At 45.5% G+C, this 26,622-nt stretch overlaps 1 protein-coding gene across 2 annotated transcripts in view; it reads right to left on the bottom strand.

Moving 5' to 3' along the window:
- The window catches only part of LOC121540527 (BMP/retinoic acid-inducible neural-specific protein 3-like), a 78,328-nt gene that overhangs the window by 37,788 nt on the left and 13,918 nt on the right, over positions 1-26,622 (bottom strand). For both annotated transcript variants that reach the window (XM_041849463.1, XM_041849464.1), the window contains exons 3-4: positions 2,901-3,091; positions 2,513-2,697 (exon numbers count right to left, since the gene is read on the bottom strand). In XM_041849463.1, coding sequence (XP_041705397.1) covers positions 2,513-2,697; positions 2,901-3,091 — 376 coding nt within the window. The remainder of the gene's footprint in view (positions 1-2,512; positions 2,698-2,900; positions 3,092-26,622) is intronic.

The following is a 26,622-nucleotide window of genomic DNA, read 5'->3' as shown; positions in this document are numbered from 1 at the left end:
GCTTAATAATTCTGGTGCTCTGACCAGACAACATTGCAGAGAGGAAACCGAGCTGGCTAACGTTTAAGATTATGCACAGCTTGTGATTGAGAAGCTTGACTGATGACCCAGACAGAGGTTTAACGGTAAGCGAAGCTGACTACAGCTCATATCTTTACCTAATTTGTAAAGTTCCCCCAGATTCTATGACCTTGATAGAAAATAACAAACTTCCTCTTGTTTTTGCATCCGAGGGTGCCTTTTTCTTGAGGGGGAGTACATCGAGACCTTTGTACTCTACGGTTCAATCTGACATTTTTGTCAAAAATGAGTTAGTCACATATCTTCAGATGGTTCTTCATATGTCTGTGAAGTTAGATTTTTGAAAAAGTAAATTTTAAGTGAAAAAAGGGAACAACTAGTACGTTTTATCTCCATAAACCCATTTGAACTTGGCACTATAAGGTTCTATCTGCAATTCAATCACAAGCCTTAACAAATACAGACAGGCCAATCAGAACATGTCTTTGCCATCTGCCGCTAAGTATGGTCTAGGCCAGGTGTGGGCAACTCCAGTCCCCGGGGGTCTGATTGGTGTCAGCACCAGCTAACACACCTGACTCCAATAATCAACTAATCATGATCTTCAGTTTAGAATGCAATTAGTTTAATCAGCTGTGTTTGCTAGGCGATGGGGGAAAAGTTACACTCTGTCCCCGAGGACTGGAGTTGCCCATCCCTTGTCTGGGCTAGTCTAGCCAACAATAACATCACGCAAGCAAAAAAAAATCACTGTCAGAAATTTTAAAGTAAATGATGTTGTCCCATCGTTCAGTGATGACAGTAATTCGTCTGATGATCATAATACATGTATTTATGTATTTGATGATGTTTTCTGAGTATCTTGGTAAAATAGTGTTATTCTATCATTTATGTATTCAAATAGCTACAGTTTTTACATTAAATCCGTTCTACATCGTGAACTGCTGCTACCGTCATTTCTCACTAGATTTCTCTTGCGTTCCAAAGCTCAGCCTAGCAAATTCTCTTTATTCTCCTACAAATTAACCATAACATGGTGTGAATGACTGAACACCACATCCTAGCAGACCAGAGAATTGGGTCAAACACATTCCTCTGTCCTTTCTCACATCGATGGCTAGTTGTTTTTCAGGCTAATTGTGATAAACCTCAGTAGAACTTGACCTGAGTTGTAAATCAAACTTAAACCACCTGATTTATGTCCACCCAGTGCTTTTAGTGTTTCCTGTCAGTGTTCCTTGCTCGCTGGTAGGTTAAAGCATCGTTTATTACAGACAGTGTGAGACACATTAACTCATACCCAAAATGGCTGACATATGGGGCGAGATCTCAAAGAAATGATTGAAATGGAACCGATAATTCATCTCTCATGCGTAATTGTAGAGGCACCACTTCCCCTCCCCTCTTTATCTATTTTCTTTTCCCCTTCCATTTATTTTTCACCCGGAGTGTTATACAGTAGCTATATCTCCTGCGTTATACTAGGACGACAGGTTTTTCTCCTCTTGAAAATCTATCTCTTAAAGACGTTGTCTGGTGCTCTCTCTATGTGACGCTTTTGTCTTGCCATCCGTCTTCATCTGAGTGAGGTAGAAATCCATGGCCTGAATTAAAGCCTGCTGATGCTGTGAATATTTCACATCAGTAACTTGAAACTGCTTCCCAAACAAATGCACCTCAGAGGACTTCTGCTCCATTCAACTTAATCAGACGGTTTTAGCAACACTTTGTCCACGAGGACACTTCCAACGCAGCCATGATGTGTCCTTTTGCCAATTCACTTTAAGGAATATGGCCTTATCTGTCTGTGGTTGCCCAAGATGGGATAGCACTGGGATGAGTCAATGATAAATGGATGGACGCTTTCAAACAACAAGTTCATTTTTAATTAATCTCAGATAGTGTTAGGAATCAACACTCAACTGTATAATTACGTTAGGGATGACTGTGACATTGGTTCCCAAAGCCTCATTATGAACAAAACAGTCCAGCTGTGTAGTTTTATACCATGACTCTTAAAGAAATGTAAATTAGCTGGGAGTGGCTCACCAGCTCGTCCAAAACTGCCATTTGGGAAACACCGCTCTTATACAAGGTGCCTGTGCAAGGGAATTTCCTCAATGATAATCCTGTCATTGTCACAGGTACATGTAAATAAATCACAGGCTCACAGGCAACTAATCAGTCTGAATGCTGAGTCTGACAAACATGTCCTGCTGTGCAAAGGGCAAACTCAGCCGATCACATTCACTATTCAGTAATAATGATGGACCCAGCTAGAAGGCTCTGGGAATGAAAGATGGAATGGACTGATGATATTTAAATCAAACACACATCCTGCTATGTAGGAAAATTTAATCCTGGCACCAACACCCCCACCACCAAGCCAACAGACACAGCTACAGCACACATCACAGATGGAAATACAAAGCTAAACTGCTAGGTTGATTCGAACCATTGTATGGTTTGTGATGTGTGTACCTAGGTTTACCTTGATGGCTGTGGATGCTATCTGGATGTGGTGCAGCTTGCGCAGGGTGCTTTCTCTGTCGATGAAGTAGGAGGCAGCCAGCTGGTGCAGAGCCTCCAGAGTCACGGCCGTACTGTTGGCCTCGCTTGCCTCCACTGTCCTACTCAACCGCTGCTTGTCCACAAAGATCATTAACGACTCCTCCCCTAAACACAAACAAGGGCACAGAGAGGAGCAGAATATGCACTGAGAACTGGGCCGGGAATAGTCCACATCCAATACGACACCTATACAGCAAAGAAATAATGTGTTTCTGAAGCTGAGAATCAGCAGCATACAGATTGAGTGGAAAGAAATTGGCCTTCCAATCATTACACCAATAAATAAATACATGTTTTATTATTCTTACCCCCCAGGGTGGCTGAGAGTAGGAAGTGTGTTCCATACTTCCTGATGATGCTGTCTGTGATTGAGCTGAGGCTGGGCCGTCTGCCCAGGTGCCTGATGGTCTGGAGGAACTCAGGGTCCAGAGGCAGGGCCAGATCATTGTTATCCTGTCTCTCTAGAGCCAGGCTGTTCACCTTCCAGCGGCCAAACTCCCTGCAATGTCACACACATACATTAGTATGCACACACACATTAACAAACACACACACAAACAAACTCACAGGCTGGGATGCACACACACACACAGGCAGGGCACACTCCATTAGCAAACACCGTCTACCATAGTCATAGTGAGGAGAGAGAAAAAGGGCTCAAGAGCATGTTACAGCCAGACCCAGCCCACAACCCCAGTCCCCTCTGCCAGAATGAAGAGTGTAAAGATAGGCAGAGGCCCTGGCCCCGACCCAAGACGAGGCCAACGTTTATCTGTGCTCTGAGTATTGAAAGAAGAATACAACATAGGATTATACTGTTCCAATTGCAGAGTGGACAGAACAACACAGCTTGGCCTGCATTAGAAGACTCATATTCAGATTCAGGCCATGCTGGGTGGAAAATATCATGTCTGCACAGCAACTCTGGTGCCATTTGGATCTGTATGTGCCATTTCCTAAAAGATGAATGGTGCCATGCTGTTTTCAATGTGTTCTGATAATTGCTCTGTGTCTATCGTGAAAACACTGTCCTTCCCCAACACTTTTTACACAATGGTGCAATCTCTGGTTGTGTAGAGTGACTTGTGATGCCCTGCTGCTGGACTGGTTTTTAATCACTGGGGAAGACCTTCTGCTCAAAGGGCAAAACACTGTGCTGCTGAGCTGCTCTCAAGGCTCCTCTGTAGAGGCTCAGACCCTCTGATAAAGATAAAGGGTCTTGATATCCATGCTGGCAGAGCAGGGTTCCAACGGTCTTTATCTAGTGCACACAGAGGCTGCTGCTCGATGTATAGATTACCAAGTGGCTCAAATAGCTCATAATAACCAGGCTTTAGTGGTCAAGCCTGTTATGGAAAGAAAGGATCATTGTACAGTTGTCAGACATGAGTGCTACTGAGGTGTATTATTCCATTAAAAGCTGTCCATGTTGCGAGTGTTACACCACAGCAAGGATACTATATACAGTGGGGAGAACAAGTATTTGATACACTGCCGATTTTGCAGGTTTTCCTACTTACAAAGCATATAGAGGTCTGTCATTTTTATCATAGGTACACTTCAACTGTGAGAGACGGAATCTAAAACAAAAATCCAGAAAATCACATTGTATGATTTTTAGGTAATTGATTTGCATTTTATTGCATGACATAAGTATTTGATACATCAGAAAAGCAGAACTTAATATTTGGTACAGAAACCTTTGTTTGCAATTACAGAGATCATACATTTCCTGTAGGTCTTGACCAGGTTTGCACACACTGCAGCAGGGATTTTGGCCCACTCCTCCATACAGACCTTCTCCAGATTCTTCAGGTTTCGGGGCTGTCGCTGGGCAATACGGGCTTTCAGCTCCCTCCAAAGATGTTCTATTGGGTTCAGGTCTGGAGACTGGCTAGGCCACTCCAGGACCTTGAGATGCTTCTTACGGAGCCACTCCTTAGTTGCCCTGGCTGTGTGTTTCAGGTCGTTGTCATGCTGGAAGACCCAGCCACGACCCATCTTCAATGCTCTTACTGAGGGAAGGAGGTTGTTGGCCAATATCTCTCGATACATGGCCCCATCCATCCTCCCCTAAATACGGTGCAGTCGTCCTGTCCCCTTTGCAGAAAAGCATCCCCAATGAATGATGTTTCCACCTCCATGTTTCACGGTTGGGATGGTGTTCTTGGGGTTGTACTCATCCTTCTTCTTCCTCCAAACACGGCGAGTGGAGTTTAGACCAAAAAGCTCTATTTTTGTCTCATCAGACCACATGACCTTCTCCCATTCCTCCTCTGGATCATCCAGATGGTCATTGGCAAACTTCAGACGGGCCTGGACATGCGCTGGCTTGATTTTTATCCATGACGGCGTAGTGTGTTACTAACGGTTTTCTTTGAGACTGTGGTCCCAGTTCTCTTCAGGTCATTGACCAGGTCCTGCCGTGTAGTTCTGGGCTGATCCCTCACCTTCCTCATGATCATTGATGCCCCACGAGGTGAGATCTTGCATGGAGCCCCAGACCGAGGGTGATTGACCGTCATCTTGAACTTCTTCCATTTTCTAATAATTGCGCCAACAGTTGTTGCCTTCTCACCAAGCTGCTTGCCTATTGTCCTGTAGCCCATCCCAGCCTTGTGCAGGTCTACAATTTTATCCCTGATGTCCTTACACAGCTCTCTGGTCTTGGCCATTGTGGAGAGGTTTGAGTCTGTTTGATTGAGTGTGTGGACAGCTGTCTTTTATACAGGTAACAAGTTCAAACAGGTGCAGTTAATACAGGTAATGAGTGGAGAACAGGAGGGCTTCTTAAAGAAAAACTAACAGGTCTGTGAGAGCCGGAATTCTTACTGGTTGGTAGGTGATCATATACTTATGTCATGCAATAAAATGCAAATTAATTACTTAAAAATCATACAATGTGATTTTCTGGATTTTTGTTTTAGATTCCGTCTCTCACAGTTGAAGTGTACCTATGATAAAAATTACAGACCTCTACATGCTTTGTAAGTAGGAAAACCTGCAAAATCGGCAGTGTATCAAATACTTGTTCTCCCCACTGTATATATATATATATATATATATATATATAACTCACATTTCTATGTGAATTTGGTCGGGTCGCCCAAACTGATACATTTTGCAGCTTTAACACCAGTGGGATTGCAATTGACACCACATGTGCGTAATGAGGCGAAATAGCTATGCCGAACATCAACGAGACAATACACAATAACACACAAAGACCAAACGTAAAACAAGGGAACTTATATGCTACACAATCAACACTAATAAGCAACAGGTGTATAAACTAGACAACACAAGACAAACACCGAAAACATCGATCGGCAGTAGCTAGTACTCCGGGGACGACGAACGCCGAAGCCTGCCCGAGCAAGGAGGAGGAGCAGCCTCGGCAGAATCTGTGACAGTACCCCCCCCCCTTGACGCGCGGCTCCAGCCGTGCGCCGACCCCGGCCTCGGGGACGGCCAGGAGGACGCGGAGCAGGGCGAGTGGGATGACTCCGGTGGAACTCCGTCAAGAGGGAGGGATCTAAGATGTCCCTCCTAGGCACCCGTTCCTCCGGACCGTACCCCTCCCACTCCACAAAATACTGCAGACCCCCCATCCGACGTCTCGAATCCACGATGGACCGGACTGAGTACGCCGGAGCCCCCTCGATGTCCAGTGGGGGTGGAGGAGCCTCTCGTATCTCATTGTCCTGGAGTGGACCAGCTACCACCGGCCTGAGGAGAGACACATGGAACGAGGGGTTAATGCGATAATCATTTGGCAGTTGTAACCTGTAACATACCTCGTTCAATCTCCTCAGGACTTTAAATGGCCCCACAAACTGCCGACCCAGCTTCCGGCAGGGCAGGCGAAGGGGTAGGTTTCGAGTCGAGAGCCAGACTCGATCTCCAGGTGCATATGCTGGACCCTCACTACGGTGGCGATCGGCGCTCGCCTTATGCCTACGGATAGCCCGCTGCAGATGGACATGCGCAGCGTTCCATGTTTCCTCCAAGCGCCGAAACCATTCATCCACCGCAGGAGCCACGATCTGGCTCTGATGCCAGGGTGCCAAAACCGGCTGATACCCCAACACACACTGAAAAGGAGTCAGATTAGTAGAGGAGTGGCGAAGGGAGTTCTGGGCAATCTCTGCCCAGGGGATATACCCCGACCACTCCTCCTGCCGGTCCTGGCAATAGGACCTCAGAAACCTACCCACATCCTGGTTTACTCTCTCCACCTGCCCATTACTCTCAGGATGGAAACCCGAGGTAAGGCTAACCGAGACCCCCAAGCGTTCCATAAACGCCCTCCAGACTCTAGAGGTGAACTGGGGACCCCGATCAGACACTATATCCTCAGGTACCCCGTAGTGTCGGAAGACGTGAGTAAACAGGGCCTCAGCAGTTTGTAGGGCAGTAGGGAGACCCGGCATTGGAATGAGACGACAGGCCTTAGAAAACCGATCCACAACAACCAAAATAGTGGTATTCCCCTGGGAGGGGGGAAGGTCCGTGACAAAGTCTACCGATAGGTGAGACCACGGCCGTTGTGGAACGGGTAGGGGTTGTAACTTCCCCCTGGGCAGGTGTCTAGGCGCCTTACACTGAGCGCACACCGAGCAGGAGGAGACATAAACCCTCACGTCCTTTGCCAATGTTGGCCACCAGTACTTTTCACTAAGGCTGACCAGAGGAGGGTGACGTGTGAGCCCAATAAATTAGTCGATCACGAACCTCGAGCGGCACGTACTTCCGCCCCTCCGGACACTCTGGAGGAGTAGGGTCGGTACGTAACGCCCGCTCAATCTCCGCATCGACCTCCCACACCACCGGTGCCACCAGACAAGACTCCGGAAGCATGGGAGTGGGCTCAATGGACCTCTCCTCTGTGTCATATCGCCGGGACAGGGCGTCTGCCTTAACGTTTTGTGACCCTGGTATATAGGTGAGCTTAAAGACAAACCGGGCCAGAAACATGGCCCACCTAGCCTGACGAGGGTTCAGTCTCCTAGCTGCCCGGATGTACTCCAGGTTACGATGGTCAGTCAGAATGAGAAAAGGATGTTGAGCCCCCTCAAGCCAATGCCTCCACACCTTTAGGGCTTGGACCACAGCTAGCAGCTCCCTGTCCCCCACGTCGTAATTATGTTCCGCCGGGCTGAGCTTCTTAGAGTAAAAAGCACAGGGCCGGAGTTTAGGAGGCATGCCTGAACGTTGAGACAGTACTGCCCCAATACCCGCCTCTGACGCGTCCACCTCCACTTGGAACGCCAAAGAGGGGTCCGGATGTGCCAGCACCGGAACCGAGGTGAACAGGTCCTTCAGTTGTCTAAACACCCTGTCCGCCTCAGCCGACCACTGCAAACGCACCGGGCCCCCCTTTAGCAGGGAGGTGATGGGAGCTGCTACCTGTCCAAAACCCCGGATAAACCTCTGGTAGTAATTGGCAAAACCCCAAAACCGCTGCACCTCCTTAACCGTGGTAGGAGTCTGCCAATTACGCACGGCTGAAACGCGGTCAATCTCCACTCCACCCCTGACGCGGACAACCGATGGCCCAGGCAGGAGATGGACTCCTGGAAAAACAGGCATTTCTCAGCCTTCACATACAAGTCATGCTCCAACAGCCTATCCAACACTCAACGCACCAGGGCCACATGCTCGGCTCGTGTAGCAGAGTATACTAGATGTCGTCAATATACACCACTACACCCTGCCCATGCAAATCCCGGAAAATCTCGTCCACAAATTATTGGAAGACTGAAGGAGCATTCATTAACCCGTATGGCATGACGAGATACTCATAGTGACCCGAGGTGGTACTAAATGCTGTTTTCCATTAATCTCCCTCCCTAATGCGCACCAGGTTGTAAGCGCTCCTGAGATCCAATTTTGTGAAGAAGCGCGCTCCGTGTAATGACTCCGTCATACTCACAATCAGAGGGAGAGGATAACTGTATTTAACAGTGATCTGATTGAGACTACGGTAATCAATACACGGGCGCAAACCTCCATCCTTCTTCTTCACAAAAAAGAAACTCGAGGACGCAGGAGAAGTGGAGGGCCGTATGTATCCCTGTCCCAGAGATTCGGCGATGTATGTCTCCATAGCCGCCGTCTCCTCTTGAGACAGAGGATACACATGACTACGCGGAAGTGCAGCACCTGCCTGTCTATGAGGTGGTAATTGTGTCGCCCTCTTGTTACTGAAGACGAGTGCCAAATCATTATACTCAGGAGGAATGTGCAGTGCGGGCATTTGGTTCGGACTTTCCACCGTGGTCGCCCCTACGGAAACACCTATACACCGCCCGACACACTGATCAGACCACTCCCTGAGAGCCCTCTGTTGCCACGAAATGTTGGGGTCATTAGATATTAACCAAGGAAGCCCCAGCACCACGGGAAACGCAGGAGAGTCGATCAGATACAACTGTATGATTTCCTCATGACCCCCCTGCGTCTTCATCTTTAGTGGCGCCGTGACCTCCCCTAATTAATCCTGACCCCAAAGGACGGCTGTCTAGGGCATGGATAGGGAAAGGCACATCTACTGGTAGGAGGGGAATCCCTAACTTATCACTGAAATTACGATCAATAAAATTCCCAGCTGCGCCTGAATCGACTAGCGCCTTATGCTGGGAATGAGATGAAACCTGGGGAAATTCAACTTGAATACACAAGTGGACAACAGAGAGCTCTGGGTGAGTTGGGCGTCTACTCACCTGAAATGACTCATCAGTGCGTGACCTGTTGCCTCGATCCCCAGGAGACCCTCCCCAGCACCGAACCGCAGTGTGTCCTCTATGGCCACAGTTGGTGCAGGGGACGGCCTCTCTCCGGGTCTCTCTCCTCCTCTCTCTAGCACCAGCACCCCCGAGCTCCATAGGGCTTGGCTCGGAGGTGCTGGGGGATGGAATGGACGGCCCCAACTCCGGACGTCCGCGGGTAGCCAGCAGGGTATCCAGACGGATCGACATGTCCACCAACTGATCGAAGCTCAGGTTGGTGTCCCTGCAGGCCAACTCTCGGCGAACGTCCTCCCGTAGGCTGCACCGATAGTGGTCGATGAGGGCCCTCTCATTCCACCCTGCATTGGCCACCAGAGTCCGGAAATCCAGGGCGAACTCTTGCGCGCTCCTCTTCCCCTGTCGGAGGTGGAACAGACGCTCCCCCGCCGCTTTCCCCTCTGGGGGATGATCGAAAACCGCCCTGAAGCGGCTGGAGAACTCCGCATAACTGATGGTGGCGGCGTCTATTCCCCTCCATTCGGCATTGGCCCACTCCATGCCTTGCCGGATAGACAGGAGATGAGGGCGGAAACGCTCTCGTATCCCGAGGGCGCCGGGTGAATGGTTGCCAGGTAGAGTTCTACTTGAAGTAGGAAACCCTGACACCCGGCTGCGGTGCCATCATATGCCCTCGGGAGCGAGAGCCGAATCCCACTGGACTCCGGAGATGGAACGATGGGTCTGGCCGATGGTGGTGGTATTGTAGGAGGAGGTGTGGGCAAACCTCCTCTTTCCCATCAGCTCAAAGTGTCCATCACATCCTGCATGGCGGTGCCGAGTCTTCGGATCATGGCGTCCTGGCTGCTGACGCGCTCCTCTAGAGACTCCGTTACCACCGCTGGTCCTGCTGACTCCATGGTGGGTGTGTTATTCTGTCAAAAAGGTGATGTGTACGCAGCAAGTGAAGTCAGACGCAGGACACAGAGAATCAGGATGACTACTTTACTGAATGCAAATGCACAAACAAAAGTCTCCAAAACACTGGAGGGGAAAAACACCCTGTGCGTAATGAGGCGAAATAGCTATGCCGAACATCAACGAGACAATACACAATAACACACAAAGGCCAAACGTAAAACAAGGGAACTTATATGCTACACAATCAACACTAATAAGCAACAGGTGTATAAACTAGACAACACAAGACAAACACCGAAAACTTCGATTGGCAGTAGCTAGTACTCCGGGGACGACGAACGCCGAAGCCTGCCCGAGCAAGGAGGAGGAGCAGCCTCGGCAGAATCCGTGACAGTGGTGTTGTTACTCAACTGTGTTGAGTTCAATAAAAAAGACGTGGAAGGGGCCTCATTAATTTTTTTCCCAGAATGCTTTGTTGCAGGTAGATTTTTAGAAGTTTATTTTAATATCTATGTTTCTGCATGCACATTGATTTATTATTTGAACTAAACTAATCCAATCTGTAAGGGGTTGGACTTACTGCACCCGTTACTGAGATGGTTGTTACAATTTAGATGGTTTAGGTAGTCTTGTTTGTCAAGTCATTTTGAATACAGGTTGTGGTTGATAAAATTTTCAAATTGTTGGATATCCTTCCTCTGGCTGGATTCCGATAGGAATTACTAATCACTTCACAAACCATCTTATTGTGACTTGGAGGTCTGATGTGGCCCATGAGCCAAGAGTTTCAGACCACAATGTTGAAGATAACTAGGCCATAACTAAAGTAATTATGAGTATACAAAACATTAAGAACAGCTCTTTCCATGACATAGACTGACCAGGTGAATCCAGGTGAAAGCTATGATCTCGTATTGATGTCTCTTGTTAAATCCACTTCAATCAGAGTAGATGAAGGGGAGGAGACAGGTTAAAGAAGAATTGAGACAATTGAGACATGGATTGTGTATGTGTGCCTTTCAGAGGGTGAATGGGCAAGACAAAAGATTTAAGTGACTTTGAACGGAGTATGGTAGGTAGTAGGTGCCAGGTGCACCGGTTTGTGTCAAGAACTTCAACGCTGCTGGGTTTTTCACAATCAACTGTTTCCCATGTGTATCAAGAATGGTCCACAACACAAAGGACATTCAGCCAACTTGACACAACTGTGGGAAGCATTGGAGTCAACATGGGCCAGCATCCATGTGGAATGCTTTCGTCACCTTGTAGAGTCCATGCCCTGACAAATTGAGGCTGTTCTGAGGGCAAAAGGGGGTGCAACTCAATATTAGGAAGGTGTTCCTAATGTTTTGTACACTCAGTGTATAATAGAGTGCATTCGGAAAGTATTCAGACCCTTCACTTTTTCCACATTTAGTTACGTTACAGTCTTATTCTAAAATTGATTAAATTGTTTGTTTTTTTCCCCAATCATCAATCTACACACAATACACCATAATGACAAAGCAAAAACAGGTTTCTATAAATGTATGCAGTACTTTGTTGAAGCACCTTTGGCAGCGATTACAGCCTCAAGTCTTCTTGGGTATGACGCTACAAGCTTGGCACAGCTGTATTTGGGGGGTTTCTCCCATTCTTCTCTGCAGATCCTCTCAAGCTCTGTCAGGTTGGATGGGGAGCGTCGCCGCACAGCTATTTTCAAGCCTCTCCAGAGATGTTTGATCGGGTTCAAGTCCTGGCTCTGGCTGGGCCACTCAAGGACATTCAGATAATTGTCCCAAAGCCACTCGTGCGTAGGGTCGTTGTCCTGTTGGAAGGTGAACCATTGCCCCAGTCTGAGGTCCTGAGCAGGTTTTCATCAAAGATCTTTCTGTACTTTGCTCCATTCATCTTTCCCTCGAACCTGACTAGTCTCCCAGTCCCAGCCACTGAAAAACATCCCCACAGCATGATGCTGCCACCACCATGCTTCACCATAGGGGTGGTATTGGCCAGGTGATGAGCGGTGCCTGGTTTCATCCAGACGTGACGCTTGGCATTCAGGCCAAAGAGTTCAATCTTGGTTTCATCAGACCAGATAATCTTGTTTCTCATGGTCTGAGAGTCCTTTAGGTGCTTTTTGGCAAACTCCAAGTGGGCTGTCATGTGCCTTTTACTGAGGAGTGGCTTCAGTCTGGCCACTCTACCATAAAGGCCTGATTGGTGGAGTGCTACAGAGATGGTTGTCCTTCTGGAAGGTTCTCCCATCTCCACAGAGGAACTCTGAAGCTCTGTCAGAGTGACCATCGTGTTATTGGTCACCTCCCTGACCAAGGCCCTTTTCCCCTGATTGCTCAGTTTGGTCGGGCTGCCAGCTCTAGTAAGAGTCTTGGTGGTTCCAAACTTCTTCCATTGAAGAATGATGGAAGCCACTGTGTTCTTCGAGAACTTCAATAGTGCAGAAATTTTTTGGTACCCTTCCCCAGATCTGTGCCTCGACACAATCCTGTCTCGGAGCTCTACAGACAATTCCTTCGACCTCATGGCTTGGTTTTTGCGCTGACATGCACTGTCAACTATGGGACGTTATATAGACTGGTGTGTGCCTTTCCAAATCATGTCCAATCAATTGAATTTACCACAGGTGGACTCAATTTCGATTCTCATAGCAAAGGGTCTAAAGAAGGTGTTTCTGTTTTTAATTTTGAAAACGTTTGCAAAAATGTATACAATCCTGTTTTTGCTTTGTCATTATGGGTTATTGTGTAAAAATTCTGATCTCATATTTGCTGTGTAGGCAGGCATGCTGATGTGATGTTACACACTGCCATTACACTGGGTGTTCTGTCGTGGAATGTACAACACGCAGATATGCACGGATATACACACTCACGCACACAAACACACAGCAACACTCATTTATTTCTGGAGAGAACCCCTCAGGAGTCCGTGCTAGCTGTCAATCAAAAGCTCACCAATGAGAATTCCCCCAGAGGAAAAAACAAGCTATAAAAGAAAGTAGCCAACAGGAATCAGCTCATTAGGGCCTGTTTCATGACGCATTTCTCTATAACGAGGGGCCATTACTGGTACTCCTTCCACTAAGCTGAGGGGGAGGGAGAGGGAACAAGGGAATAAGGGAGAGAGGGAGTGGAGGAGAGCTTAACCGTTGTCGACACAAAGCTTCTGGAGATTTCTGATGGACAGTTATGGATGCCGCCGCAGGTTAGCAAGGACACACACACACACACACACACACACACACACACACACACACACACACACACACAGACACACATACAGGCAGGTTAGCTAGAATGAACGCTGGGCAATTCCACCACTGGCCCCTGGCAGTGTGTGAGCGACAGGGGTTCCAACTAGGGTGTGTGTGAATGTGTGAGTGTCAGACCTGGGTATAAATGTGTATTTAGTAATTTAAAATTATTTTTCCTGTGTATTTGAGTATACCCCAAAACAATTACCTTTCTTTGAAAATTTGAATGGTTATTTGTAAAAACCAATACTCTAGCAAATCGTATTTGAAAGTATTTTCAAATACTTTCCTGGAATACAATTTGAAATTTTAAAAAAATATTTTCCCTAAACAGTCCACTACTCATTCAAGGGTTTTTCAATATTTTTACTATTTTCTACATTGTAGAATAATAGTGAAGACATCAACACTATGAAATAACACATATGGAATCATGTAGTAACCAAAAAATTGATACAAAAATCAAAATATATTTTATATTTGAGTTTCTTCAAATAGCCACCCTTTCCTTGATGACAGCTTTGAACACTCTTGGCATTCTATCAACCAGCTTCATAAGGTAGTCATCTGGAATGCCTTCTTAAAAGTTAATTTGTGGAATTGATTTACTTCTTAATGCGTTTGAGCCAATCAGTTGTGTTGATAGCCCTATTTGGTAAAAGACCAAGTCCATATTATGGCAAGAACAGCTCAAATAAGCAAAGAGAAACGACAGTCCATCATTACTTTAAGACATGAAGGTCAGTCAATACGGAACATTTCAAGAACTTTGAAAGTTTCTTCAAGTGCAGCCGCAAAAACCATCAAGTGCTATGATGAAACTGGCTCTCATGAGGACCGCCACAGGAATGGAAGTCCCAGAGTTACCTCTGCTGCAGAGGATAAGTTAATTAGACTTACCGGCTTCAGAAATTGCAGCCCAAATAAATGCTTCACAGAGTTCAAGCAACAGACAAATCTCAACATCAACTGTTCAGAAGAGACTGTGTGAATCAGGCCTTCGTGGTCGAATTGCTGCAAAGAAAACACTACTCAAGGACACCAATAAGAAGAAGACACCTGCTTGGGCCAAGAAACACGAGCAATGGACATTAGACCGGTGGAAATTTGTCCTTTGGTCTGGAGTCCAAATTTGAGATTTTTGGTTCCAACCGCCGTGTCTTTGTGTGACGCGGTGTGGGTGAACAGATGATCTCCGCAAGTGTATTAACGCTGGGCTCTCCAGAGGGTGGTGCGGTCTGCCGAACGCATTACCGGGGTAAAACTACTCGCCCTCCAAGACACCTAGAGCACCCGATGTCACAGGAAGGCCAAAAAGATCATCAAGGACATCAACCACCCGAGCTACTGCCTGTTCACCCCGCTATCATCCAGAATGCGAGGTCAGTACAGGTGCATCAAAGCTGGGACCGAGAGAATGAAAAACTGCTTCTATCTCAAGGCCATAAGACTGTTAAATAGCCATCACTATCACATTAGAGGCTGCTGCTGCCTATTGAAATCACTGGCCACTCTAAGAAATGGAACACTAGTCACTTTAGTAATGTTTACATATCTTGCACACTTCATCTCATATGTACAGTGAGAGAAAAAAGTATTTGATCCCCTGCTGATTTTGTACGTTTGCCCACTGACAAAGAAATGATCAGTCTATAATTTTAATGGTAGGTTTATTTGAACAGTGAGAGACAGAATAACAACAAAAAAATCCAGAAAATAAAACGCATGTCAAAAATGTTATAAATTGATTTGCATTTTAATGAGGGAAATAAGTATTTGACCCCCTCTCTTATACGGGTAACTAGCTGAGATTAGGAGCACACTCTTAAAGGGAGTGCTCCTAATCTCAGCTTGTTACCTGTATAAAAGACACCTGTCCACAGAAGCAATCAATCAATCAGATTCCAAACTCCCCACCATGGCCAAGATCAAAGAGCTCTCCAAGGATGTCAGGGACAAGATTGTAGACCTACACAAGGCTGGAATGGGCTACAAGACCATCGCCAAGCAGCTTGGTGAGAAGGTGACAACAGTTGGTGCGATCATCAAATCTTGGATGAGAACCTCCTTCCCTCAGCCAGGGCATTGAAAATAGGTCATGGATGGGTATTCCAGCATGACAATGACCCAAAACACACGGCCAAGGCAACAAAGGAGTGGCTCAAGAAGAAGCACATTTCGGTCGCTCACTCTTTCATATCACTCTCTCTTTCATCTCTCTCTCTTTCGTCTCTCTCTTTCATCTCTCTCTATCTCTTTAGTCTCTCTTTCCTCACTCTATCTCTTTAGTCTCTTCCTCCCTCGTCTCTCTATTTGTTAAGTGTTTTGTAAGTGTTTGATTTCCTTTTGATGTTGTTCGTGGCATGTTCAATCATTGGATCATTACTTTCGTTAGGATCATAGCTGTTAACCATTCCAATACTCCATCTCGCTTTCGTCTCCCTCCCGTCTCTCTCTCTCTTTCGTCTCTCTCCATCTCTTTAATTTATATCTCTCTCTCTCGAATCTATCTCACGTCTCTATGTCTTTCATCTCTGTATCCCTCTTGTCTCTCCTTTTTGTCCTCAAATGAAACTGGTATATTTTCTATTTATGCCAATCTTTGTCAGCCAATTTTGGTCTTTAATATATTTCAGAAAACAAGTTCCCTACCTTTTCCCCTTTCCCTTGCCTGCTCCATTTTGCAGTAATGCTGCTATCAATTGGTTTTAATTTTGGATTGAGCAAACATTCCCATATATTTGATGGTGCATGTGTGACATAACCATTCCTATTTGAGTTTAACCATAATATTTGTTGTAATATTTGTTGTCTTTTTGTAACCACCTTTTCAAGGTTTGTTTAAGAAAGGGTGATACTTTGAACAAGGTTTCATTTTCAATTAACCAAACATTTGAAATTGTAATCTGCATAAAGGCAAAAGGGCATTTCATTTATTTATTTTTACAAAGGATGAGCCTTTCCTAGTAATCTACAGGAGAACCAATTTAGGTTTAAGTATAACTTATGTATGAGTGAAGCTTTCAGTGAGAGGTTTAATGCTTTAATATTGAATAATTTCAGTTCCCCAAACTCATATTCATTATTTAAATAGGAACATTTAATTTGGTCTGGCTTAGCGTTCCAAATTAAGCTACATATTCTTTGCTCATATTTTTTTTTTTTTAAAGAGTCGTCTGGAGTAGGCAGCGCCATAAGTAAAAAAGTAAACTGTGATATGACTAAAGAGTTAATCAGTGTGATTTTTTTCATAAAAATAAAGTGAACTACCTCTCCATGTTTGCAGTTTCTTGTACATTTTTGCAAACTTTCTATTTAAATTTGTTCTGGTAAGATACATTATATCTTTAGGGATATATATATAGGTTTGTCCAAACTTTTGACTGCTACTGTATATGCATATTATGTGTGTGTGAGAAAATTATGGAGTGGGTGTTTGTGTGTGTGTTGGAGTTTCAGTGTGCAGCGTCCTGTGAATGTGCATAGAGACGGTGTAAAAATTAAATAAAAGGATCAACTCAGTGTTGCCATTTTGTTAGCTATTTACAATAGTTAGTTATTTTGAAGGGGATAGAAGCTGTTCAGGAGCATGTTGGTGTCAGACTTATTGCACTGCTACCGCTTGCCGTGAGGAAGCAGAGAGAAGAGTGTATTGCTTGGGTGGCTGGAGTCTAATGATTTTCCTGGCCTTCCTTTCACACTGCCTGATATAGAGGTCCTGGATGGCAGGGACCTCGGCCCCAGTGATGTACTGGGCTGTCTGCACCACCCTCTGTAGTGCCATGCAATCGAGGGCGGTGCTCTTGCCATACCAAGCAGTGATGCAGCCAGTCAAGATGCTCTCAATTGTACAGTTGTAGAACTTTTTGAGGATTTGAGGGCCAATGCCAAACCTGTTCAACCTCCTGAGGGGTAAGAGGCACTGTCGCGCCTTCTTCACGACTGTGCGCATGTATGAAACCATTTTAAGTCCTTAGTGATTTGGACACCGAGGAACTTGAAGCTCTTGACCCGCTCCACTGCAGCCCCGTCGATGCGGATGAGGGTGTGGTCTCCTTGGTCTTACTGACGTCGAGGGAGAGGTTGTTGTTCCGTCACCACACTGCCAGGTCACTGACCTCTTCACTGTAGACTGTCTCATATTCGCCTGTGAGGCCCCCGTGTTAAGGGTCAGCATGGCAGAGGTGATATTTCCTACCCTCACCACCTGGTTTTGGCCCGTCAAGAAGTCCATAATCCAGTTACAGAGGGAGGTGTTCAATCCCAGGGTCCTAAGCTTGGTGACGACAATCCAGCTTGGTCAAAAGACAATCCAGTGAAAAAAATATCAGAACCGGGCCGCCCGTGCAAACGCAGCCCTTGATTCGCCCTCACCAAAGTATTCTACTTTCAATCCATCAGTGTATTCGTTAATGCACATCGGCTGTGAGTTGCAGAATTATGCTACCGCTCTGAATATTAGCATAATCAATAACATGTAACACAATATCACAAATAAATATACATTTGTCTTCCATTACACATTAGGCCAATAGCCGACGAGCCCATATGTGAGAAATGTGAACATTATGGGGCTGTTGACCTAAGGATGTTTAAAGGGACAACTACATAATTATTTACATGAGCCAAGTGATAACTGAGCAATATATTAACCAATGGAAGTTTAAAAGATAATTAACACAATTGTTATAATTAAAACAAAAACTATATCAAACCCAGTTCAGAACTATTGCCTTTTTGAGTGAACTTTGGACATGGCGGCCCTGTGGAAGTTCTTCTTCCAATGCTTGTTGAACGCATGCACTGAAACAATCAGAAAAACTAAAGAAAATTAGGATACTGAAAACAATTACTGAAAACAATTTATATTTTGGCATCTTAAAAATGTAGAAATTTAGTTATGCCTAATATGGCAATTCATATTATTTTTCCAAAATGAATTATTGTTCCTAGGTTAAAATGCTGGGTTAAAAATAACTCAATTTGGGTAATTTCGACAACCCAGCACTGGGTCAATATTGGACAAATGCAGCATTGGGTTAATTCAACCCAGCGGGTTTGGGTTGTGTTTCTAACCCAGTGCCTTGGGTTGAGTGCTTGACCCAACTGGTGGGTAAATTGGACTATATTGCTGGGTTAAAACAACCCAGTGTGTTGGGTTGGGACATAAACCCAGCACATTCGGTTTGGGGATTGACCCAGCATCTGAGTAATTTTTAATGTAATCCTTGGGTTATTTTCAGTGTCATCCTAATTTCAATTTTGCTTGCATATTTGCCTTCTCTAAAACCCCACCCCCTCCCTTTCCTACACACACAATCAAGATAAATGTTGAATTTCAAATAATTAATTTCTATTGCCTGCATTTCAAAACTTACATCACGTCAGAAAAATTTACAAGAATATAGACATGTTTTTAAATAGCACATTGAAACAAAGCCCTATTGTCTAAATATGTATTATTTCAGAAGATAGGATTGATTAAATGTATTTATATTATTTAATGAACCAAACAGTCTAAACATCAGACTAAAGCCTCAGTTGAACTTGATGTGCACACTCAGATTGCAATCTGAGAAAAACAAAGCATGCGTGCGTGTGACACTGTTTTAAGTGGTATTAACACAATAGATATTCCCATTCACTGACACACTTCAGCTATCTTAGGTGACAGCAATACAATAATGGTCTACATTTGAGTTGAGTTAAAACATTGTTACACAGAACAAGTGTAAAATATTACATTTGAAGGTCACTCTACTAAGAACATGGACTAATGACTCATTACTTAACTGTATTTCATTCATAAAGCACTTTTCACAATCCCCAAAATGTAATATTTGTATTTAAAATAAATTGTTGTGATAGAATGAAAACGTACCAGAACGCGCTTCAGTAGTTGAACAAATGAGCCACATACAGTACTGTAGGCAAAAAGCAGGCACAAATGCATTAAAAAACGAACTAAAAGTCAATTTAAGAGCTATAAATAGTGCCTTAAGAGCATATTAGCATTGGAATGAGACATTCATGGCCCATCCATCGATCTATTAATTCACAGGAGCATATCAGCCAGAGGGCTGTGTTTCCTCCTGTCACTTCTCACACTACATACAAGAGCAGATACTTATCCACCATTCTTCAGTGGAAAAAAGGCATGTTCGCAACATTCTTACTGCGGGGGATTCTGTTCATGGCAGCTGATACACCGTGGTCTGTAGGAATTCCCATGATGGGGCACAGTGGCAAAGTTGATATCAAACACATAATATAACTTGAAGCACACATATAGTGCCCCAAGCAGTGTACCTTGCTCCAATGCCGGTCCACTAATGACTGTAAACAGCTGTGAGCAGTCCCCAAGAACCAACATAAATGGTTAGGGTCTGGCCACCTCTACCTGGTGCAGGTACTCAACCATGTTGGTCCCAACCTGTTAGAGAAATCCATTGATTTTAGAATATGAGGACGTGCAAATCATGGAGGCACACTGACAATGCCATCACACACAATTTATTTTGTATATTTTATAGCCATTTACATCAATCAACACCCAATCCCTGTTTGATGTCTACATCTTCCATTCATTTGGGGCTGGGGCTCATTTGTTTATTTATACAACACTAACCACGTTGCCAGCCAACCATTTCATGAATTACCTAACGCATGAAAAAAGTTACGACCGGGCTGATGGAAATATGAAATGCCGGTACAATTTTATAAATGCCTACAGACAATTTGTTCATTCGACATGGTGGGATCTTTTTGTGTCGAGAAATGAGAGAAATGGCGGTGGAAACTCTTTTAAGCTCAAATATTGATATAATAACCATCATATCAAATTAAACTTGGAGTCAAGCGATGATATGTTGTGTGGTCCTCTCACTATGACTCGAGAAAGCATGCAGTTTATTCGGCTACAGATTAAATAAATGATGATGAACTTCACAGGATGGTGATGTGCAAGGTGAATGTGCAAGGTGATTTCCAATAAATATTTAGGGTCTTATTCTGGTGATTTGATGATTGATGCTTGGATGCCATTTGACGAATACAAATAAAAGACTACCCCCACTGTATGTGCAAGATGTTGGCTAGAGCGCACGTGCCAAGACCAGAGTGGGCACATTTGCTATATAATGCAACAGTTTGTGACAAAACCATCAGTAGAGTTGAAAATGTGATGGAAACCCATTTAACTTATTCATTTTTGTATTCGGTACATGGGAATTTAATGGCAAAAAGTAATTTTTATGTGCACTGTGTCATCAATGTGCACTGTGTCGGCGGCAGGTAGCTTAGTGGTTAAGAGTGTTGTACCAGTAACCGAAAGGTTGCTGGTTCTAACCCCCAAACCGACTAGGTGAAAAATCTGTCGATGTGCCCTTGAGCAAAGCACTTAACCCTAATTGCTCCTGTAAGTCGCTCTGGATAAGAGCGTCTGCTAAATGACCAATTTATTTATTATCAAATTGGATGGAATCTTGGAGTGTGCAGTTATGCATAACATATTTTGGAATGCTGTCCCCTTCATTCAAGGTTTACAAAATGCCATCATCTAATTTCCCCATCAATCTCCCTATGCCAATCCACTATTTAAACTTACTGGCTGCAAGTCAATGAAGGACTCATTAAAGCTGGGTCAGAATGTCTTCCTGCCTATCTTGTAGACTGGTGTTGGGAGGACCACGGTGCTGGCGGATGTCTTAAAGCGATGTCACCTTGTGTATCTGGAGAAAATAATGTTGTTGTTTTTTTTGTTTTTTTTTAGGGGTAGATCAGCTTTAATAGATTGTAACTTCCATCAATGTAATTGTCTGCATCACTTCCAATCCACCATGTTTTTTTTCCTCACAAATACAGTGGGGAGAAGAAGTATTTGATACACTGCCGATTTTGCAGGTTTTCCTACTTACAAAGCATGTAGAGATCTGTAATTTTTATCATAGGTACACTTCAACTGTGAGAGACGGAATCTAAAACAAAAATCCAGAAAATCACATTGTATGATTTTTAAGTAATTAATGTGCATTTTATTGCATTACATAAGTATTTGATCACCTACCAACCAGTAAGAATTCCAACTCTCACAGACCTGTTAGTTTTTCTTTAAGAAGCCCTCCTGTTCTCCACTCATTACCTGTATTAACTGCACCTGTTTGAACTCGTTACCTGTATAAAAGACACCTGTCCACACACTCAATCAAACAGACTCCTACCTCTCCACAATGGCCAAGACCAGAGAGCTGTGTAAGGACATCAGGGATACAATTGTAGACCTGCACAAGGCTGGGGTGGGCTACAGGACAATAGGCAAGCAGCTTGGTGAGAAGGCAACAACTGTTGGCGCAATTATTAGAAAATGGAAGAAGTTCAAGATGACGGTCAATCACCCTCGGTCTGGGGCTCCATGCAAGATCTCACCTCGTGGGGCATCAATGATCATGAGGAAGGTGAGGGATCAGCCCAGAACTACATGGCAGGACCTGGTCAATGACCTGAAGAGAGCTGAGACCACAGTCTTAAAGAAAACCATTAGTAACACACTACACCGTCATGGATTAAAATCCTGCAGCGCACGCAAGGTCCCCCTGCTCAAGTCAGAGCATGTCCAGGCCCGTCTGAAGTTTGCCAATGACCATCTGGATGATCCAGAGGAGGAATGGGAGAAGGTCATGTGGTCTGATGAGACAAAAATATAGCTTTTGGGTCTTAACTCCACTCGCCGTGTTTGGAGGAAGAAGAAGGATGAGTACAACCCCAAGAACACCATCCCAACCGTGAAGCATGGAGGTGGAAACATCTTTCTTTGGGGATGCTTTTCTGCAAAGGGGACAGGACGACTGCACCGTATTGAGGGGAGGATGAATGGGGCCATGTATCGCGAAATCTTGGCCAACAACCTCCTTCCCTCAGTAAGAGCATTGAAGATGGGTCGTGGCTGGGTCTTCCAGCATGACAACGACCTGAAACACACAGCCAGGTCAACTAAGGAGTGGCTCCGTAAGAAGCATCTCAAGGTCCTGGAGTGGCCTAGCCAGTCTCCAGACCTGAACCCAATAGAACATCTTTGGAGGGAGCTGAAAGTCCGTATTGCCCAGCGACAGTCCCGAAACCTGAAGGATCTGGAGAAGGTCTGTATGGAGGAGTGGGCCAAAATCCCTGCTGCAGTGTGTGCAAACCTGGTCAAGACCTACAGGAAACGTATGATCTCTGTAATTGCAAACAAAGGTTTCTGTACCAAATATTAAGTTCTGCTTTTCTGATGTACCAAATCCTTATGTCATGCAATAAAATGCAAATTAATTACTTAAAAATCATACAATGTGATTTTCTGGATTTTTTTAGACTGGGTAAAATTACAGACCTCTACATGCTTTGTAAGTAGGAAAACCAGCAAAATCGGCAGTGTATCAAATACTTGTTCTCCCCACTGTATATATACACACATACATACATACATACATATACAGTATATATACACACATACATACATACATACATACATACACATACATATACATTTCCTTTTTAAAAATATATTTCCCTTTATTACTTTCCAACCCCACCACCCCTTCCCTAATTGGAGTAAACTAGTGAACAACAATGCTTAGGCCTCTACTTCCAGCTTATACATAATATTGTCACGACTTCCACAGAGGCTGCCTCCCCTCCTTGTTCGGGCAGGTTTCGGCGTTCGTCGTCACCGGCTTACTAGCTGCTGCCGATCCATTTATCATCACTCCACTTGTCTTGTCTAATTAATCACACACATCTGGTCCTTATCCCCAATTAGTCAAGGTATAAGTGTTCCCTCTTCTTCCTTGTCGGTGTGGGTGATTGTTTGTTGTGAGCTGTGTGTAGCTCGGTTGAACTACCCTTACCTTGGTGTTTGCCAAGGTAGATATTTCCCCTGTGCCTGAGTTTTGTTGTCTCATGCTTGCACAACTGTTTATCGACGGAATAACGTTTTTGGATGCGTATTACTCTCCTGCGCCTGACTCCTTCTATCACACGCATCACAGAATCACCCACCCGCTATGGAGTTAGCGGGAGAAGAGCGCATGCCTGGAGTCGTGGCACGGGTCCAGGAGCACTCCACGATGCTGGTCAGCTTGGGGGAAGCGATGGATCGGGTTCTTCAGGTAGTCCAACGCCTGGAGAGGAGCAGACCCGATCTGTCGAGACCAGCTGGCCAACCAGATCCAGCTACCTACACCCCAGCACCAGGAGGGATCCAGATATCCCGACCACAGGCTTTTGAGGGGACAACGGCGCTGTGCCAGAGATTCCTCCTCCAATTGGAGCTTTACTTCGCCAGCATCAGACCGGCACCGTCGGAGCGGGAAAAGGTGTCCGTCCTCGTTTCCTGCCTCTGTGGGAAAGCCCTGGAGTGGGCCAACGCGGTGTGGAACGAAGGAGGAGCTGCGTTGGAGGACTACAGGGAGTTTGCTCGCCTCTTTCGGGCGGTATTTGACCACCTGCCCGAGGGTCGAGAGGCGGGTGAGCGACTGGTCCACCTGAGGCAGGGGACGAGTTCCGGACGCTGGCAGCGGGATCCGGGTGGAAGGAGCGTGCCCTGATCGACCATTTCCCGTGCCATCTGCGGGAGGATGTCCGACAGGAGCTAGCCTGCCGGGACACCATGTTGTCCTTCGATAAACTGGTGGACATGGCCATTCGGTTGGACAACCTGCTGGCAGTCAGAGGACGTCCTGATAGGGGTCTGCCCGTTTCCACCCCGGAAGACTCGGACCTCGAGCCGATGGAGCTGGGTGGAGCCGCCGGCCGAGAGAGTGGAGGTGTGGCACGAAGGGACAATCCACCACACGTCGTAGTCAACGTTCTTTTGGGCCTGGAGGCGGCAGGCAGGGCACTCACGCATCACCCCAGGTATCGAACACCCACACTCGTTCAGAGCCCTCTGCTGCACACTGTAAAATACTTGTCTCCTTTCCTGAGCACATGGATGTTCCCCAGTGTAAGGCGCTAGTCGATTCAGGCGCAGCTGGGAACTTTATGGACAGGGTATTCACACACCATATAGGCATTACCGTATTTTCCGCACTATAAGGCGCACTTAAAAGCCTTTCATTTTCTCAAAAAACGACAGTGCGCCTTATAATCCGGAGCGCCTTATGTATGGATCAATTGGTTAATTGGTTGATCCATACTGGTTGTACACGGCGCTCAAGGTGCTCTGTCAAAATGTTTCAGTATGAAAAACCAATAAAAACAATGTAATAATAATGAAATGTTTCAGTACGACTGGTAAACTACAAAGCCGCACCACTTGCAGCATTACGGTAGCCAGTACACACCGGTATTGTGCTTACTCACAGTCCCACACCACTTGTGTGTGTATAAAGACCCCAAAATGGCACCTTTCAAGAGACACGCTTACGACGCAGAGTTCAAGCTCAAGGCTGTCGGTCATGCAGTAGAATATGGGAATAGAGCAGCAGCGAGAGAATTCAACATTAATGAATCAATGGTACGGAAGTGGAGGAAGCAAGAAGATGACCTGCGCCAAGTAAAGAAGACTAAACAGAGTTTCCGCGGGAACAAAGCGAGATGGCCACAGTTAGAGGACAAACTCGAACAGTGGGTTGTTGAACAGAGAGCAGCAAGTAGAAGCGTCTCTACAGTCACTATTCGAATGAAGGCAACAGCGCTAGCACGGGACATGACAATCGATGAATTTCGAGGCGGTCCTTCTTGGTGCTTTCGTTTTATGAAAAGACGTAATCTCTCCATCCGCACACGAACTACCGTCTCGCAGCAACTGCCAAAAGATTACCAAGAAAAGCTGGTCACTTTCCGCGCATACTGCAAAAATAAGATCACTGAAAAGAAGATCCGGCCAGAGCACATCACCAACATGGACGAGGTTCCACTCACCTTTGATATTCCCGTGAACCGCACTGTGGAGAAAACGGGGACCAGTACGGTGTCTGTACGTACCACAGGGAATGAGAAGTCATCCTTCACTGTAGTTCTCGCCTGCCAGGCTAATGGCCAGAAACTTCCACCCATGATTATTTTCAAGAGGAAGACCTTGCCAAAAGAGAACTTTCCAGCCGGCGTCGTCATCAAAGCTAGCCCGAAGGGATGGATGGATGAGGAAAAGATGAGTGAGTGGCTGAGAGAAATTTACGTCAAGAGACCGGGTGGCTTTTTTCCACACAGCTCCGTCCCTATTGATCTACGACTCAATGCGCGCCAATATCACCGATGCTGTCAAAAAACAAGTGAAGCAAACTAATTCGGAGCTTGCCGTCATTCCGGGTGGATTAACTAAAGAACTCCAGCCGCTAGATATTGGTGTCAACAGGGCGTTCAAAGCTAGACTGCGAGCTGCGTGGGAGCAGTGGATGACAGAAGGCGAACACACGTTCACCAAGACGGGGAGACAGCGCCGGGCGACTTACGCCACTATCTGCCAATGGATCGTGGATGCCTGGGCTGATATATCGGTCTCAACTGTGGTCAAAGCTTTCACGAAGGCAGGAATAATATCTGAACCGGCCAGGCAACAGCAGCGACACTGACTCGGATAATGACGAGAGGGAGCCGGGCAGGTTGGATGCCGTAGTCGCCCAACTGTTCAATTCGGACACTGAAGAAGAAGAATTCGAGGGGTTCGTGGATGGGGAATGAACTGAAAAAGTGAGCTTTACGTGTTATATGTAACTGAACAATGTTGAGTTATGCACTAACGTTTGATTTAGTGGTATCAGACTGTTTCTTTTACTACGTGTTTACTGAATCAGGGAAAGGTTCCCCTCCACGTTTGGGAGAAGAGTGAGCAAGGCTGGGAGATATTGTTAATATGCACATTAACGTTTGAACAACATTACCATGGGAGTGAACGGAGTTGTCAGAACGCTTAATAAAGTTTGACTTTATCTGACTGTTTTGTTGACATTCCTTTTAGCACAGCTCCATCTAGTGGATGCATAACGCAACCCCAGTCAATTCGTTTGACTACAGTATCTTCTATTCTATGCGCCTTATAATCCGGTGCGCCCTATATATGAAAACAGTTCTAAAATAGGCCATTCATTGAAGGTGCGCCTTATAATCCGGTGCGCCTTATAGTGCGGAAAATACGGTACATTGATTCCC

This window comes from Coregonus clupeaformis, chromosome 26 (assembly GCF_020615455.1).
Source record: "Coregonus clupeaformis isolate EN_2021a chromosome 26, ASM2061545v1, whole genome shotgun sequence".
In the NCBI taxonomy this organism is placed as follows: domain Eukaryota; kingdom Metazoa; phylum Chordata; class Actinopteri; order Salmoniformes; family Salmonidae; genus Coregonus; species Coregonus clupeaformis.
The sequence above is the reverse complement of the archived record's forward strand: the minus strand, read 5'-3'. Positions and strand labels throughout refer to the sequence as shown.